At 38.2% G+C, this 19931-nt stretch overlaps 1 protein-coding gene across 6 annotated transcripts in view; it reads right to left on the bottom strand.

Annotated features, from left to right (window-relative positions):
• Positions 1-318: 318 nt before the first annotated feature.
• The window catches only part of PDGFD (platelet derived growth factor D), a 145416-nt gene continuing 125803 nt past the window's right edge, over positions 319-19931 (bottom strand). For all 6 annotated transcript variants that reach the window (XM_038175891.2, XM_038175906.2, XM_027465069.3 and 3 more), the window contains 2 exons: positions 15000-15214; positions 319-3979 (listed from right to left, as the gene is read on the bottom strand). In XM_038175891.2, coding sequence (XP_038031819.1) covers positions 3845-3979; positions 15000-15214 — 350 coding nt within the window. In that variant the 3' untranslated portion in view covers positions 319-3844. The remainder of the gene's footprint in view (positions 3980-14999; positions 15215-19931) is intronic.

Here is a 19931-nt window from a genome sequence, read left to right as displayed (position 1 = left end):
CAGCTGAGTTTCAGTAGGACAAGCAAGGATAGCTCTGCTATGGCCAAGCCCACAGGGGTTGAGAGTAGTGACAAGCCCAGGGGATCACCCTAATGTTTATCAGAAATGCTGTACCTCAGTCAAACTGCTGCTGCTTTGCAGTAAGTTTTAAATCTGATTATCCCAAAATCACACCTTGTTTTTTCCATTATGTTCTTCTTGGGAATGACTACTAAAAATCTCAGAGACAGCATGGATGACGTCCTGTTGTGGAAATGTCCTCCAGTAAATTTCATTTTTAATTTATCTGAATTCTGAATGATCACCCAAAAAGATCACTTTTCTTTCAAAAGCAGTATTTATTTTTCATCAAGATAAGACACATTACATACTGCATAAAGTAAAAAATACTGCTACAAAAGCTGCATTTAACTGAAATAACAAAAAAAATATATATAAATTGCACTTGAGAAAGTAGGCTTTATCCCAGAAGAATACACTAAATAAAAAGTTAGCAAGTGGCTTTGAAATTAAGAATCTATTTGAGTTTGCTTTGAAAATGTATATATTTTAGGGTGCCCAATTCCACCAATAAAAATGAATGAGATTTTTTTTTTTTTTAATAGCATTGCTTTTTACATTAAAACAATATGTAAACAACATGGAATTTATTACATAAATGAAAGAAAAAAATAGGTGTGGAAAAACATCTCTGCAATTTCTGCTATAAATAAAAAAATTGCTGGTATTTGATTTTGCCAGATTCACTACAGGTTGGGGTCAGGGAATTTGAAAGTTTTACTCGGTTGATGTTTTTTATCTCCCCCTCACTGCAACATAAAACCTATCCTTAACTCTTCTGCATTGGCCTGGAGCATGCTGTCTTTATGGCAGATGGCAGCATGAAGCAGTGAGTCCTGGTCAGTGGTTCGATTCATTGCTAAGTGTCACAGGAGAAACATTTTATGTTTTGTGACAAGTTTAGCCTCTTTTTAAGTAAGTAAATCCAACATTAAGCAAGAGGATAATCCTTGTTATACCAAACTCTTTTACAGCTGAATTTTCCTCCTGGATCCTGACATCCACTGCTGCCTGAATCTAAATCAGTTAGCAAAACTATTGGCTGTTTAGTCTTTAAAGTGAGTAATCATACCATCTGCCTTGGTGTATCTCCTTTAGATGCTCAAATCAGATTTTAAATCTCTCTACACAGTCAAAAGAGAGAGAAAATTCCCATACTGGGTGATCTCTGGGGTCTATGGCATACTTTGTAAGAACATCTCTCTCCTTGCTCCCTGGAGAAGTGACTCTGGCTCTCCGATGAGGGTGGATCTCCAAAATTAGATGGCGTAAACACCTCCCAAGACAGAGTTGGTGGGGATGGAGACCAGGTGAGCAAGCAGAGGAGCATGGGAGATGCCAGACACGGTGCACATCTTCCCTTGATGTGTGGGAATCAAAGGACCCCTCAAGGCACAAAATTATGTGAGACAGATGATTCCTACCACTGGTACTATTAGGCTAGAGTGCTTAAGCATAGTTCAAGCACAATTCAGTCAGGAATATGCATTAGAAAGAGTATCTCATAAACAATCAGTACTGTCAAGGTCTGACATGCAAATTTATTTCCAAATTAGCTGAAAATTATGGAAGGTCTGGGTCAATCTTATTATAAAGCTAGAGACAGAAAAAGAATGAAGTCTTCTTTAAACAGCCCTGAAAAGAAGTGAAGCCAGCAGTCTTTGGTTACATTGTTGTTCTTTTAAAATGAATTGCTGTGAAAAATGATGAATCACCTCCCAACACAGCATTTGGGAGCATTTTTAAATAGACATCTGGGAGCCAGAGAGGAAAAATTAATATAAATAATAATAATAAAAACCCCACACATTTTGAATCTTAAATGTTAACGTACAGGAGGAAAAGCAACACAACATTTCTAAGGGATGTTTCAGTAAAGTTTTGTTAAAATTATAAAAAAAAAAGCACTTATAAAATACTTGAGCTGATAGGCTAAGTCTGAACAATACTGCACATTATGAAACATAAAATTGTGTATTGCTAAAACATACCTTAATGGCTTTCAATATTATACTATAGCATATAACAGTTTTCACTAATTATGACACACTATTGTCAAACTACTTTGCTCTTTCAGAGAGGCAGAAACACAAGAGGCAACATAAACAAGATGGACCAATGCAGTCTATGTCTGCTATTAAATATAAAACCTCAGCCATTAAATGTGCCACCCCATTCCCTCTGTTACATTCATGAAAGAACTCCAGTTCTTTCACAGACCTAAAGCTGTCTGTGTTTTACACTGAACAACTTTTGGAGCAGCGTTTTAAAGCCTTTAAAGCTATTTTGGAAAGATTTTATTTTATTTTATTTTATTTTATTTTCATCTAGAGCACTTTCATAATATTTTAAAAGGCATAGGAAGCTATGCTGTAGCTTGTAAAGTGCTTATTTTATTACAAGGTGGTGTTTAATAATATTCTTGTGGAAGTTAATAAATGATGCACATTTTCCATGACAGACAGACATTGCTTAATGAGCTAATATGCCTCAGCAAAATGCAATCAAAAAGAAATTCACTGTCAACAGTTTAACCGTGGCAATACACATAGCTGAAGTGAGACAACTAGCCTCAGATAACTAAGATTAATGGATATATGACAAAGTTATAATAATCCATATTTAAAACAAACAAACAAACAAACAAACCCCAAACCAAATAACGATAATTAAATCTCAAACACAGTTTAGTTTCCCAGTAACACAACTGCAAAACAAATCATATTTTCAACAAACAAGTGCCCTATTTAATCACCTGCTTGAGGAGACACAACACGCCCCCAAATACAGTGAGGGGGGGACTTGGGGAAGCTCTATCTTGCTTTTCATATAGAGAGGGCCCTTCCTGGGCAACTTGCTCAGGGCAAGTGGCAGGAGTCCAGTTCAGGTGGGTAGAGATCAGAATCAGGCCTAGGCCATAGGGATTTACTTGGGGATGTGAAGGGAGCCCCATCTCAGTGTGCTTGCAGAAGCACATGGACGATGGCTCCTGTGGAGTCATCGTGGCAAAAGTACCCACCTCTGTACCCCCTACCACCACTAGTGTCCCAGATTACACAAAGCATTTAGTAATTTCAGCACAAGGTTTGCTCAAGTACAGACAGTGAGATTTGACTCTACTAGTGTTGTATTTCATGTAGTCATGGATTTTCCTCATTGCATCTCACTGTGCTGGGAAGGAACACTGGGAAGTTCGTTTTTTAGAGCTGAATTAACCATTTTCCAATCATACAGGCTCAAATTCTCTCTTCATTTATACCCACAAAACCCTACTGCCAGTCAGGAGAGTTCAGCAAGTAGAAATGGCAGCAGAATTTGAGTATAGGAAATACTGAATGAGAGATGTGCATAAACACAACAAATGCTCTTTCATTACCACAATATCAGTGGGCATTATTGTGTGCCTAAGGACTGTAAGTGAGCTTTTGAAATCCCAACCCTCAGAATCTAGCTATAGAAAACCATAACCCTATATTCTTGGATGTTGATATATAAATCTATGATATACCTGTTTAGCTGCCGTGGCACTAATCAACATGGCTATACTGAAACACAACAATCATTTAATCATTTTTGCTAATTGAAAAGGCAGGTTAATAGCAAAGTTCAAGTGATTAGTGAATAAAGGTCCTCAGAGCAATCCCGCTTAAAAGTAAATGTCTGGTAAGCTGCAATTAGTGGGTCTTGGGTTTTTTATTTCTCTCTTTCTTTCTCTCTTTCTGTTTCTCCCTTTTCTTTCTATCTTTTGTTGTTGTTGTTGTTGTTGTTTTGTTTTGTTTTTGTTTTATCGTGGTGGTCTTGAACTGCAGACACAATCACAACGCTCATGGTGATCCAACTGTATATCTACTAAAGCCATGTTGTTCCTGGTTCTACCTTTCCTTCGAGGATGCCCAGCCTCAGGGACAAATTTCAGCACCTGGCAGGATTAAGAGAAAAGCATCAATTAGAAAATGCTGCTAGAAATAAAAGGATGAGAGTGTTGGGGCCCTACAGATACCACCCTGACCAGCTTCATCTGCAGCTTGCACCAACACCCCTTCCCGTGGACACATACACCTGCATACGCACAAGATAATGTTCAGGTAGTCTGTCTTGGCAATATATTTGTACTTTGGTGTTTATTTGTTTCCCCCTTTTGGGCTGGAATGGTTCTTGAATTCTACCTTGGAGCCTTGGAGCTCAGATTTTATTTTCTGTTAATTGGGACATATTTTTATTATAATTCCAGCTTTTTTTTTTTTTTTTTTTTTTTTTCTCCCCACTCTGTGACACCCTGCTGTATTGTTTGTCCTGGAGCTTTGACAGATTGGATTATTTTCTACATCAGTTATCTTTGTATTGTGCAGTTCCTTAACCATGTCCAGAGCTACCCCTTTGCATGCTGATTATCAAGCATGTTTCCTTTGGCTTGTCTTTACAGTCCCATACATATTTGAATTGTTCTGTCCCTTCTCTCACTTGTGTAATATTTCTGCTCTAAAGAACAAGGAACATTTTTAAAAACATTTTTAAAGTTCTGAAGTATACATCATTAGAATTGGTCCAAAAATGAAATGCCTGTTGGAGGCAAAAGGATATGAATGGAGCTTGTGCAAAATATTCACCCAGATATCACTGAGTTTCTCTAGAATCTGACCTTTCATAACATTTATAACTTTGAAATTCTCCCTGATTTGAATTGGAGATTGGACTAGATGACCCCCAGAAATGTCTTCCAACCCAAATTATTATATGAATATATGATTTCATAGAAAATGGTGCGAAGATGTGGAAAACAGCCATAATATTGAGTCCTATCTCATCTTCTGTGATAGCATATGTATGTGAAAAAGGGACTGGCAAAGGTTGAGGAGGATGGCATTTTGCTTGGGCATGCTTAGTGAGCCCACCATTGGAGGTTGAGTATCTGTCTAAAAGCTCATATCACCACTAGTTGTTGAAATGCTTATAGTAGTTTAACAGAAAAGGTAATAATTTCAAATTACTGCCCTAAAACTCAAGTATTAGTTTTGATCAAGTACAGAAGTTGAGTAAAAAAACAAGAACATCTTAACTCTCCTATAGCATTTTTTCCCTAAATCTCAAAGCACACTCCACAGAAAGCTATGCATCATTATCAAACTTGGATGGAGAATATGAAACTATTTCTTCAAGGCTCTCTACAGATCAGTAGAAGACTACCAGTGGCATTTGAGTTGCCAAAGCAATTCAATCAAGCCATTCCAGAAAACAGAAACCATGCGCTGGTAAGATGCTAGAGCCAATCATCTCATCCCTATGGCTGTTGTGAGCCATATTGGCTTGGCCAAGGCACTTCTACACCATCTAGATTTGTCTTGCTTGTTCAAAAGGTGGACAGAAATCCATCTTGTCTGTGAACTGCCAAAATCACTGATCAGCTGGGGAGTGGACCACTGAAGCCCCATTAGTGTCTAAACCACAGAAGCACCTACATCTTCAAGACTGAATAACAGACCCCCTAATTAACAGATCATGCTGTCACTCAAGGAATAACCTAATTTTTGTACCAAGTACTTTCTGTACATTGACCTCAAAACATCATACAAGAATTGAAATGATTTGGGGAAGGAGAAGGAAAAAGGGTTGGACAGCAGATTGACAAAATATTGGCAGCTTCAATAGAATTAGGAAGCCCCAGAAAGTAGTCTGAATGACTTGCCAAAGGTTAACCATGAATGTTTGGGAGAGCTGGTGGGGAAAGGAAGGGTGAGCAGACTTCAAGATGAGACAGTTTGTTGTCCACTGGTAATGCCTGGAGGGTAGGAAGGCTGTGGGATGTAACAAAAGAGAGGAACACTGAACATCCTCCGTTTTGTGATATAATTCATGTTTAACCTATGTACTACTAAGAGGAAGGACTGTGCCTAAGCAAAGTACAGATATGGTGTTTTCACCTGTTGTGAAACCTTTAGAAATGTAGAGACATGCCATTAGAAACAAAGAAAAAAATATAATGGATTTGAATTTTGAACACTGACTGCCTCAATATAGGCCCTAAATCCTGATCCCAGACAACTCACTGTACCACATTGTCATCCAAAACAGAAAGGAAATGAATGTAATCTGGCTACTGAGATTATTACAGAGCTCAAAACAGACTGCATCTTCAAACATGCCTTTTTTTTTCTTTCTTTCCTTTTTTTTTTTTTTAGGGAAAACAGACTTTTAAAACGAAGTACAGCTACTGAAGCCAAACCCATGATAGAATTCTTTAGTTAAGGAAGACTTTCATCAAAACCTGACAAATTCAGACGACTGGTTCTTTGCAAGATTGTAGGTAGGTAGATCTGCTTTTTTCAATTGAGAGCAAATGAAAGTATGCAATCGGATGAGAGCAAAGATGTGGGCTGTATTTAAGCTAACAGACCTCCTGACAGATTGGGGATTTTCCCTGTGTTTTATATTAAGAAACGAGCACAGTATATGGGCTTTGCTGATAAGAGTAGAAAAATGAATTGGCAGACATTTCCTCAGACAAGACAGGAAAGAAGTGTTTGAACACAGCTGAAATTGGACTGCTTTAATAGCTGATCACAGAACTGATGTTCAAAGCTTTCAGTCTAGCTTCCATCTAATAGTTTTAGTTTCAACTAAATACAGAGAATTGAAAAGAATCAGGAAATAAGGCCATTTCTGGTGACCACAGTAGTTGAAAGAAAACCTTTTATTTTGAAAATAGCTGCTGTTTATTCATTTCATGGTCAGCTCCTTAAAGGTGAACAACTACTGAATTAATGAAAATAGTTCAAAGAAATTTTGTTTAGGACCCTTTATTGCTCCCTTTTTGATGAGATCAGAAGCATTTCTGCCATAAAAATATGGATATAAGGAAGGACATGGAATGTTCAAAAGCTTTATTTTGTGTGGTAGAAAAAAATGTTTGCAGCTTTCAAATTAGAGGAGCAATGTCTGTCACTACTAATCAAAATGCAGTGCCTCAGCTGTTCAGATCATTGCCTCAAAAAGAATATGTAACTACAGCCATATCACCCTCATCAAACACTGAGTTAATTATGGTCATAAAGCTATTAAAACAGTGTGTGTATATATATATATATATATATATATATATATATATATATATATATAAAAGCAATACATGGGACTTAACATCTGAGCTAGACTCAGTGTTTATAGGTAATATGAGAAAGAGAATCAGTGCTTTGTTACATTTTACATGTGGATAACCACATGAACATGCCACTATGCCAGACAGCACTTTTTGTAGGTGTGACTGAACATCTGAGAAGTTTCAGGGTCAAATGACTGTGACAACTGCATAATTTTATGTGGTGGTGGTGGTGAAGGAAATAGAAAGAAAATGCTCTCTGCCAGGAGTCTTACTAACTGATTGTGCATTAAATTTGGATTCCAGATTGAGAAGGATTCTCTTAACTAAAGACTAAAGCCATCACCAAAAACAGCACCTGGAATCTGAAGCCAGATAAACTCAGTGTGGAATTAGTCAACAGCTGTTTAAGTCAGGGCAACTAAACACTTGGACAGCCCTCCAAGGAGCTAAGTGGTTTCTGATCTCAGTCCGAGGACATCAAGAAACAGCAGCCTTCCTTGGAAGTCTATAGTACAAGCTTGGGGCTTGCTTTGGGGCAGTAAGGTGCTCTCCAGTGGACTGTGGAGCATGGGAGGTCAAGGCCAATGGCCCCTTTAACCTCAGATCTATAAAAATACTTTGTAACCTGATGTCAGAATCAGCAAGGCCTGTTCGAGGACTAAAGAGAGCAGAGAGATAATGTCGGCTGCGGAAAGGACCCATCTGGAGATGGTGTCTTCACCGTGACCCATGACCAGCACTTCTTCAGTAGAAGCAGCAACAGAGGTAATTTTGGAGAACAATTCACCTGAAACACCTGTCTCTGGAATTGTGTGGTGGGGCTAACTCCATTGACCAATAGAGGAGCCCAATGGCTGGACTCTTAGCTTTAAATGAGTAGAGCTAGATGGGGAAAACCACTCCTTCCTAACCAAGTATTATTTGCCTTTGAAGTCAAGCAACATTTAGCCATAGAAGTCCATTATAGGTGATTTGTGTTCTAACAAAAAGCAAGGAGCAATAGGGAACCCAGCCAACACTTATAACAGCAGCAAGAAAAATGTATCTAATTGCTCATATCCATTTTTAATTTATTATCATTTACTTTATGTATTAGTATTTATTTATACTGACTTCACTAATGTTATTTGTTAAATTCTTGATCAGTAGTTTAAATAACAATGAAGATCTAAGGCCTCATTTAAAATAGTTTTTTTTTTGTTTTTGTTTTTGTTTTTTTTTTTTTTTTCTGATTAGGCTAAAGAGACTACAAATAATCAACATGACTACAGTTTACCAAATATTGATTAGCTTCATATCTTCATATTCCAGTGACAGAGGATGGAGAGCAACTCTGGATGCTATTTTAGATAGTGAAATTTGTACTTTGCAGAATTTATTTTAACTTGCAGCTATGCAGCATTATCTAATCTCCTTTTGCTCATCTAAAAATACCATCATTCTGGCATGCAAACCAAATTACATTTGTCTGAGGCTCATGAAAGAGGACACATCAAAAGTCCAAAACATCAACAGAGATCCAAGTTCTGATACAGATGAAAAATCTTACTCAGCAATTTCTAAAAGTTATCTAATCCAAGGTCACACATAGTTTAGCTATACCCTTAGCATAAGAAAGCCAGCATCATGGGAATGTGGTTCATAATTTAGCATAAGAACCTTTATTCTAGTAGGAATGTAGCCTAAAATAACAACAGACCTAAAGCTGTATTCTTTCTTACTCAGGATAATTATAGGATATCAGGAACAAGAAAAAATAAAAAAGGGTTCTTTTGTTGATCGGTGGTAGCACTACAACTAAGGGATTATTAAATGTGTTCAGGATTATTGCTTCTATTTATTTTTTTTTTAATTATTATTTTTTGATCTGTATGAATCAGAAACAACTGTTTGTAGCACAGCAAACACGGGGAAAAAATACTTGGCTTAAAACTCAAGCATCTGAAAGAGTCACCAAAGCTACAATGTTTTTTATGTACTTGACATCAACAAGACCCTCACTTTTGATCATCTTGTCAAACATTATGGCTCCAGCTATTGCTTTTCACTGACAGATACAGGTGTTCCCTGTTCCCAAATTGCCTCAGTCTGCCCAGACCTGTATTGCAGCTGTCTAATTAGCTTAACTTCCAGATGTCATCCCAAGAACCTTCATTTTAATCTAGTCAAAAATCAACATTTATTCTCTCCCTGCACTACTTTGCTCTCACTGCTCCTCCTGCAATCTAGCAGTCATTTCTGACTCATTCTGTTTCCTTGCATTTGCATTCCAAATAAATCCCATTGCAGCTTCTTGTACAATATTTCTATGTATTAACTCTTGTTAGGTTAATTCTGTGCCTTTATTACCATAACAATCTTTTTGTCTCATTCGTACATGTACTATCACCTCCAGGACATACAACAATCACACCAATCAACAATCCTTGCACATTGGTTTGATGATGCTAGCTCTTTTTAATCCCTCAATCAATTTCCTTTGTTGCATTATCTTTGTCAAGTTATCTTATGTTTCCCTGTGTTAAGACAGCATGAGAATTATTGTCTGGTCTCTCAAGCGCCTCCTTAAGGTTTGCTTCTCACTTCCCTGTGGAAAAAGAGAAGAAAGAAAGTAGAAAAAAAAAGCCCAGACAACACCAAATTGCATTAGTTAAATGCAAATCCATTGCAAGAATTCTTCTGTCTTACTGAAGTCTCGTATCATCTCTTTACTTTCTCCTGTGTTCATTCCTCCCCAGTAACATTCTGTACTGTCTCGTTTCCCCCTTTACTGTGCTGGGTCTGGCTAAAGCTGTTTCTGTGCCCCAGCAAGTTGTGTAAAGGCTCAGTGCTGTGCAGGTACTTCAAGGTGCCTGGTGCCTCTTCCAGGGCAGTGAGTGGTTAGGAGTTTGCAACACTAACACTAATATAAACCTTGTGGTTGAGAATTATTTGCATGTATGTCCTGTGAAAGCAAACTCCAGTCAGCATGAAACTCAAATATATTATAATGCTGCAAAAAAAACCCAAACAAAACAGAAGAACAAAGCAACACATACAGTGAAAAGTGCATCAATCTTTCCCATTGAGAAAGTAAGTAGGTAAGAGAGATGCAATCAGCTTCACCACTTTATTTTTCCTTACGTGTCTTTTAGCTGTGTTCCAGAGTACAGTGTTAGTGGAGGTTTATACACAGTGACAAATTCTGGTTGCTACCTTAAAAGTGTTTATTCCTCACGGAAACTCATTTAACATCTCATCAGTTACAGCAATAAGATGGGGATACTGATTTCATGTTTCTGTGAGGTACAAGCACTCCTGGAGATCTAGCTGCACCAAGTCCTGGCCTCTCTGGGCTGGGTCGTCTCCAGCTTCAGAGTCCCTCTCTCCTTAAAGGGCAGCTGCAGGCACTTCTGAAGAAATGCACTGCAATAGAAAACATCCTTTCATTTCAGTTTCCCTTTAGCAAGTCAGATGTGAGTATTTGATTAAGGAGTACTGCATTCATTTCCATGATTTGCTTTGTCTTTGCATGGAGCCCTGCACCGTAACTCAGGATCTCTTCTGGTAGGCTGTCAAGGGCATTTTGAGAAGTTGCCAGCCCTTGTCCTTTTTGGTTTGCAGGGTTCGTGACACTAACTATGTGGTAAATCATGAGTATTTGTCCATGAGTTCTCGTTTCAAGCAAGCCCAGAAGCTGTGGAAAACCAAAGAGCATCACAAGACTCTGTTAAAAAAAAGAAAAACAAAACAAAACAAAACAAAAAAAACACCCATAAAACTAGCTGTTTACTCAAGTTACGAACCCTTTTATTTCTGGAAATTGCTGAGTAGTTTGGTAAAGTTATGGCAGACTTCCAAGTTATAAAAAAAAAAAAAAAAAAAAAAAAGAAAAAAAAAAGCCCCAAGGTCTTATTATTAGCATTTCCCAGGGCAGTAAATAAAAATATACCCCTTACTGAGGCATTCTCATTTTCTCTTTTTCCCCGCTGTTGCATTATTTCTTACAATTGGACATGATAGGAAAGAGCTATAGTCTGTTCAAGGAACTGTAGCAGCAGTAGCAGCTTGGGGAAATGTGATTGCTATTAGTCCTGAGATACTAGGAGGGAGTGCTCAGAGACCTTGGTGATGAGTACAGCGTAAGGCTTTGAGTAGGAACTAAGAAACATCATGAGCATAAGACGATAACCTTGAAATCTCTCTGGACTCTAAGCCTCTCAACACGCTTGCCGGGCGTTTGTGTCCCCAGAGCTGCCTGCATGCTGCAGCTCTGTTACTGTGAGACACTGGCTGCAAAGATGAAAAGCAGCCCATTGCTGCTGGAAAATTTGCCTGTTTGTCTTCCTCATGCAGAATGCGGGGTAGCTCAGAAATGACAGACAACTGTTATGTGTTTTCTAGTCATTTTTTTACTGTTCAGAACAAACATATCTATGTGTAGGGTGAGCTGCTTTGGTGGGTCCAGAAATTTGGTAGATGAAACTCTAGGACAGTGTTTAGGCGAATTTCATCTGGCAAGAAAAAAAAAAAAATGGTATCTGCGCAACTCAGTTTCAGCTGCTATAAACGATTCCTTTGCTCCACTATCTTGTACTTTTGGTGTCTTTTGCAATTGCATCAAAGTAATTGAGACTTGCATTTGAATCTGGTTGACCTTCTCCTGGAGCGGAAGGCAGATATTTCTAACAAAATTAACACCTCCGGGGAACTTCTTAAAGTGTGAAACTCTGTCCTTTGTCATGCAACTAAAGGCTTTTTGATTAAAGCTAGTGGGTTTCAAATTGGCTTCGAAAAGGGTAAAGCAGATACATGGTTCTAAAATCGGCATGTCGAGAAGCCCCTCCTCTGCACTTTTACTGCCAGACATTTAAATAAAATTAAAGAGTTGAAAATGAATAAAGAATAAAACTGATTACCTGCCCCTACCAATAATAATAATAATAATAATAAAGTGGAAAATATTGTGGACTAAAAGTAATGGATATACCTTAGTATGTCATATATGAATTTATCTGCATGACTTTCACTCATTTTAATGGCAGCCACTTGGCTAAATTTCTGTTCAGTGAGCTGTTAATTCATCCCTCAGGGATTAAGTTGAAATTTAAACTTACAAAAGCCATTCAATGCTAAAGCTGAAACACTGCTTTGAATTCACAGTTTTCAGAGAACAAAGGACCAGTGAAATAAATAAGCAGTGGTGTATTAATGTTAATATTGAATTTCTTGACTTTAGTGACTAATTTGGTATGCTGTGACATCTTGGTTCTGACCAGTACCCACTTGGTGTGATATTCCAGTGTTCCAGTACCAGATGCTCTCAAACAGCTGATAAAAAATAACTACTTGACAACATGTTTGCAACCAACATTTTTTCTAGCTGCTGTCAATAGTTGGCTTAAGCTCTGACACAGATGTGACACAAGATTCTTTAGCTTATATTTTGCTTCTAATTCTCTCAGAATCCTTCTGAATTTGAATTATGCCCAACTCTTATATTTAAGTTTTGAAATTTCATATAGATTTACTGTGCAAAAAAAAAAATAAAATCCTTTTTATCATTTCAAATTAGTTCTATTTCAATATCTTTGACTGCACTTGGTCTTTTTTAAAGGAGATTATTTGGGAAGACCTGAATTTCCTGTAGGTAGTATTCTTTTTTTTTTTTCTTTCTTTTTTTTCTTTTTTTTTGTATCTTTTACTGTGTCCTTTATTATTGATATTTTTTTTTTTCTAAATGCAATTGTTCCAAACTTTTGAACCACTTTTCTTAAAAATGCCTTTGATAAGTGTCTTCTGCTGTATCTCCACTGCTGTATATTTTCTGCTTCTATGTATCTCTTATGCTTCTGCCTGTATCCTTCTAAGCACCAACAGTCAAAATCCATACAAGTACCCCACCTATTTATCTGTGGCCATAGTAAGATATAATTTTGTGTGCTAATATAGTTAATAAGATAAATTTGTGTGCTAATATAATAGCACACAAATACTTGGTGTGCTATTCTCTATTCACCTCTGCTTCTGCAGAATACTGTCACTTGCTTTTTTTCCCACTACCTCTGTGCTAAACAAATGTTTTCCTGAAGCTCTTCACAGTGACTCACTACTCGACCTTTGGTCCAGTTTCCATCCCTCATTTCTCCCTCCTCCCCTCTCACGCACAGTGCTATATGAATAAATAGTTGAGATTGCTTGTCCCAATGCTTGCTGCTTTTCTAAACTGTATTTATATGTAGTTTCACAGGTCTTCTGAAAAACCCATGCAGCCTTCTATGCTGTTAGAGTACTTTATCTCTTGTGTTATCTGTCATTTTTGCCACTCACTGTTCACCTCCTTCTGGACTGATCATACATGAAATAACACTTAATCCCCACACCGGGGACACCCACTGATAGTCACTCCTATGTAGCAAATTGTTCATCTCTTCCACTGCTTTGCTATTTATCAAATCCATGACTGATCTTGTCTGGTAGACCATCAGCTCTCTGAAGGAGGTGCCAGGCCTTTTAGCATTCTTGTACAATGGTATGGTGCTGTATAAATATTTATTCATATGTAAGACATTCTAGCTTCATTTTATCAGCTCACAGTCATCTAGGTGTTTTATACCTATTAATTTTTTTCCAATTAACTTTTCTACCACTGAGATAAGACTTTCCGCTCTGTAATTACCAGGGTCATCCCCTGCATCTTGCTTAAAATTAAATAAAATATTAACTATTCTCTAGTCCTAGATGATGTGGAGTATGCCATATGCTGCAGCTAATTGTGAGAAAACTCTCTTACCTTGGAAAAGGGTAACCTCACCATTCACAGTGAGGAAAACTGTCTGACCTTCAGCAGACTTCTGCTATTTCAGCCTTAGGCTCTCCCAAGTTAAAGCCATTATGAGCACACATTACCTCCAGATTAAAAGTCCATGAAGTTCACTTTCACTGAAGACTTAAGCCAAGTGGCAAATCAAAGCTCTTAAAAGAGATATGTGTCAGAAACTTAAGTCAACATGGCACACAGCTACATACCTTCAGACACTGAAAGGATCATACCAAGTTTCCTTTCAAGTTTTCCTATGTTCACTTGGTGAATATTGTTCCTGTCTGGTTTTGAAAATGCTGATTCAGAGGAGAGAATAAAAAAATTATCTCTAATTCTCTTTCCTTGTTCACTCCAACAAGGGAAACTTGTTGTTCTGAATGGATTACAAATAAATATAATGGACTTCGTTCTCATGCAGAGTTTTGCATGAAAAAAAATGCTGAGTGGGAAAAAAACTAAGGCTGAAATATTCAGCTGCTTCCTATGGGTAATAAATCTGGAAGGGAAGAGAGTTTACAAGCTACTTAATTGTCATTTCCTAGCGTGATCATAAGTTTAAAAGATACAGTGTAAACCAAGAGGAAGCACAGTTAAATGCCTCAAGGAACATATCTCTGTGTTACTAAAAAATAATATTGAAAAAAAAATGAAAAAAAATATATAGTTGTTTGTAACCACTGCTCATTTGTGTACAGCTGCTTACTGCAGCATAAGGTGTGAAAGTTGCTCCACGAGGCACCAAGCTGGTATCTAGCATGGACAGCAATAGCAATGCCACTGACTAAGGGATGCTCCACCCTCAGGCTACCTGAGCCTGTCTGGAAGCCCAGGCAGAACCTTCACTTTAGGAATAACACTGATCACAGTGAGCATTCTCTTAAATATTCACTACGATTAGCAATTTTTGCTCATCTTCACACTGCAGATGCAACATGATAAATAACATGGCTGCACACATAGGTCTGAGAAAAGCTTTTGGAATTCACATAAGCAATAAATAAACAAAAGAGGTACCAAAGAAAAGAAAAAGAGTAAAAATACCTCATGATATTTTTTCACTGTTTTCCCTGACACACATGTGCAGGATTTCCAATTCGAAGTCCCACAACCACAATTTCCTCCACAGCGCTGGACGAGGAGGCAGCGAGGGAAGAATACTACATTTGTCAGCTTCAGTTCCTCCCTTAAATTGACAGAATAGTTTCTTGGAGTGCAGCTGTAACGTTTCACATCATCATTCAGCCTGTCCAGGTCAACTGCAATGCAAAAGAGAGTTCATTAGTAGGGACTGAATGAGACATTCCCCCCCTCCAGTTCATACTATTCCCTGGGCAGCCAACAACACCAAATGATGTGGCACTGGTTGGAAAACACATGAAGTACAGCAGTGATTTCTGACTAGATAAACATAAACACACCAATTTTAAGTCATTACAGGTGGTCATCTCGTCTCTCATACTTCCTACACCAACTCCCGCGGCAGAGCTCACACAGACTCTAAAGGTGATGGCAAAGCTTGTAACAAAATATTGGCTTGAAAGCTCAAGACTGGTTATTTTATTTGCTCTGTTTCCTATCTGCTGAAACCTTGTGTGAGAGATTCCACCTCCACCACTCTCTTCCTTCCCTGATTATACTTATTGAGATGATGTAATTTTTTATTTTGGGCACAATTTTTTGCCCAACTGTAGGCATATAAAGCGCAAACACTTTAAACAAGGCTCTTCCTTTGGCCAGTAGAGAAATGCCTTTGTAGAGGGATTCATCCCTTCCTCAAAAGGGCCGTTAAGACAGGTGACACCCCTTGCTTTCCTGAATTGCCTGTCTGTATTGTTTGTGGATAGAGTCTACATACCTCACTTTTAGATGCCTAAATCAATCTGAACAATATTAATTTCAGCCTTTAAGTGCTGTTATAATAGACATACAAAGAGATACAATTAAAACTAATGAGCTTCATTGAATGCCAATAGTTGGTTGATGTTTAAAATGCCTGGTGTCTCTGTGAGATGTATCATGGAAACAAGTATTAAAGCCAACCATAAAAATGACTTATAGATGATCAACTGTAAGTTTAAGTGCTGTTTCTAGCTTTATCTTGCAAAGCTAAAATAAAACTCAAAAAAATTCTATAAATCCATTTCAGGATTTTAGGAAAAAATAGAAAAATGAAAATCAGAAACAGTTTCTCACTGACAGATCACTCATTTTTTTTTTTTATCAGTGATAAATCACTACTTAAATTACAATCAGAAGATAAATTAATGTGAACAAATAAAAATAACAAAATGACTGGAGGTACAGAAAACAAAAAATAATCCCCTCCCACTCCAGATAGTAGTTGCTAACAGGTATATAAACAGCAAAACAGGAATGGTTTAAATGAGGACTGAGACAACAGTATAGTGTTTGTGAACATATCGGATTTTCACAGGCATCTTTAATAGCTCACCACCATCTCTGGAACTGAGCTCACCTATGCTTGTGCTGTGCTATAAACATGTGAAAATCTCCAGAAAAGTAAGGAGCACTATTGCATTTCATTTTGTCCGTGACTCAGCGCTTGTCACAAAGTAAATTATGGAAAAAGCTGTGATTTGTAAATATCATCCACCTTTACATTCTGGCCTTGAGATACTCATTGGTTCATGGCAGATATGCAAGAGGCAAGGGTACATAAATGTCATGAGTACTGTTACACAAAATCATAGCAACTTCAGTTTTCTGGCAAGGTGTTATCTCAGTCAAAGGGAATTTAACAGATAAATTGTGATTTTATAGCAGTTGTGATACATCTCACCATGAAATCTCAGTGGTTCTGTCCAGAGAGCTAGCATCTCTCCAGAAGAGGTATAGATCATCCTCCTGATATAAGCACAAAATCAATGGGGCTGTTGGTATACTCATGCACTGGGAGAAAAATACATCCCAAATGTCCACAGTCAGGACTTAGAAGACCAGGGAATATTGATTTTTTTGTTTTAACAGATGATATTTTGTTCTCCACTGTCATTCTTCAAAGCTACCCCTTCTCACTGCAGCCTCTCAGGCTAATTCTTCTCACAGGGAAGTGTTTCGCACTCCTCTGAACATTCTCACCAGGACCTCTGCCATCAAGGCAGATAAAGCAAAGCACTACCTGGCCAATATTAATTTCAAATGATTGGCATGAAGGGAAAAATAATCAAAGAAAAAAGAAAGCAGAAAATATTCTGCCTTGATGAGTGATTAGATTTCTTGAGGGGAATGCCCAGGCCATCCACACTCTGTCCTGCAGCAATCCAAGGGAATGGATATCGATACCAGTAGGTTCCTAGCAGGACAGGCTGGCAGTGGACAGGGATGGCATTATGTCGATGGTGCATCTCTAGACTGAGTTAGAAGAAAATGCTCAAAGGTTTAATTCAGCCCTTGATTACAATGCCTCCCACTGAGGTAACACAGCAAACAAGGCTTCTGGCAACAGTCTGGTCATTAAAGAGGGCCCAGACCCAGGCGACGTGAACCAGCGTCTCTGTCCAGGCGAAGATGTCCAGGGGACAGAACAAAATGTGCTCTATCAGAGACTAAATTTCCCCTGAGGCTCAACAGTTCTCATTCCTGCATTGAGCTGATACCTATTATCACTGCTGTGTTATCAGCACAGGAATGAGTCTCTGCAAAGGGACTGGCAGAGAAAGACAGCACCAACATTTCAAGGACCAGGGTGGGGTCCTTCCTGCAGAGACAGTGTCACACATATTAGTTCCAGTGCTTAAGCTGCTCGATTTAAATGGCAAGGGTGACCTGGCAGAGGGCTTTCTCTGGAGGAAAGGCTTTACTCACTGGCCCTCAAAAGCTTAGTTTTGATGACTTTCAGAAGTCTTTGCAGGATCTCTTAGACTGTAGCTGAGTCAGTACTGTGGAGAGCTGTTGACTTGCTCAAAGCATAGGAGGGAATAACCAGATAATTAGGATAACTTGCTTTATGCAATATGAAAAGCTCAGCTGTTTTTGACGAGGGCTCAAGGCTTTCAACAGATGCATTTTTCAGGAATTCTGAAATCAATCAGTGGAAAAAAACAAACACATTTTTAGTGTATTTTTCCGTGGTGAACTAATTTTGAAAAAGAAAGTATGGGAAATTTTCCAATACAACTGCATGAATTCTCCTTAGTTTCATATTCATAGAATTCTGATAATGACTTATCAATAGTTCTCAGGACCCCCAAATCCAGAGCTTTCATTTAAGATGTGAATTCTGCACTTTGCCATATCACACCTCAGGTATCAGGTAACAGGTTTAAGAGCTACACAAATCATCCTCTCAAAAAAAAAAAATGTCTGGAGGTAAACACATTCTTTCTGACTCTGCTCTACTGAAATCCAATGCTCGGTGGGACAAGGTGAGTGTGCAACATCTCTAAAGTACGTGTACAGTACTCTAGTAGTATCCTGCTGACACTCAAGAACAGTTCCTATTGCCTAATTAGCTTTAGAGCATGGTTTGCAACCCCTATAACAAAAGAACACATTTTTCTCTGAATAACTCTCCTGAAAGCTTCAATATGCATTTTTTTTCCCTATCTTGGGATTGTTTTACTGTCTGGAGCCAGTCTATTTCCTCACCCATATAACAATGAGATTTTACAGTACAGTCAGTTTCATGCATCTCTTCACTGCTGTGACTAAAACGTAAGCGAGCCTTGGTGTGATTGGTGTGAAATCCTGCTGCTTTACTTATCAAGGACTGAAACCACTGGAGTCCTTAATTTAAAACTAGAACTAAAAGGTTCTGTAGACTGGATGCAAATAACTTCGAAGTATTATTACAGAATGCCTGCATCAGAGATTCAATTTAAAGGCAAGGCAGACATAAAAAGATGTACTGGAGCAGCAAGGTGGATACTTGGGGTACAATGTTTGCTCCTTCTTCCCTCTTAAATCCTACACTTAAATCCATCCTCATTTTTCAATAGCACTAAGGCATGTGCTTACCTTTAAACACTGATCTTAATCAGAGGTGAGCACTGAAATGAGGGACTGCAGCTGATACTATGTCTTGTTTAGAAGCACAGCTTTCAAGACTGGACAGGAGAGAAACCCCATGCTGATGGTCACTGATTTTGCTTAAAAAGACAGTCTGCTAGGATTTATTTTAATACTGTATGTGTTCCAAATTCATACATGTACATGGCTGTAACATTTTCATATCTGAACCTTTTACATGTTTTTTTTTTTTTTTTTTTTTTTTTTTTTTTTTTTTTTTTCATGCATCAGCTACAGATTGGAGCTGAGGTATAAGAGATGGTATCTACCTCACTCACAGTCCTATACACTATGTCAAGGCCATCTACAAGGCAAGGAGGATTTGAGCAACTGCAGACTAGTCAGGATAACCGTTGTAAAATAAACAAGTAAATCCTTTTGGAGACAATGTTCAGGCACATGAAAGACAAGAGGTTGACTGGAAATTGCCATCACAGATTTACCATGTGCAAATTGTGAGCGTCCAATCTGAGAACCTGTAGTGATGAGATGACTTGCTGGAGGAGGGGGAAGCAGTGGATGCTGCCTACCCTGGCCTTATCATTATTTTTGACACAGGAGTCCAAAGCATCCTTGCAGCCGAACTGCTGAGATACAGTGGAATAGGTGGACTACAAATTGGGTAGATAATTGGAAAGATAAGGGAGCTTACACAAAGTGGCCAGCAATTCCAGGTACAAATGGTGGCTGGTTGCTAGTGGCGTTCCCAGGGGTTAATGACAAAACCAGTACTGCTGAAGATTTTCACTAATGACCTGAGGAACAGAATGGTGTATTCACACCATTCTCAGCAAGTTTGTCAGTGAAATCAAATTGTGGAAAATTGTCTGTATGCAGCAAGGCTGCCTTTCAGAAAGTCCTTGGCAGGCTAGAGAAATGCACTGGCAAGAACCATATCAGGTTCAGTGACGACAAATGGAAATTCCTGGACCTGACTTGGAACAA

Source organism: Anas platyrhynchos, chromosome 1, assembly GCF_047663525.1.
Source record: "Anas platyrhynchos isolate ZD024472 breed Pekin duck chromosome 1, IASCAAS_PekinDuck_T2T, whole genome shotgun sequence".
In the NCBI taxonomy this organism is placed as follows: domain Eukaryota; kingdom Metazoa; phylum Chordata; class Aves; order Anseriformes; family Anatidae; genus Anas; species Anas platyrhynchos.
Note: the sequence above shows the minus strand (reverse complement) of the source record. Positions and strands in the feature narration are given on the sequence as shown.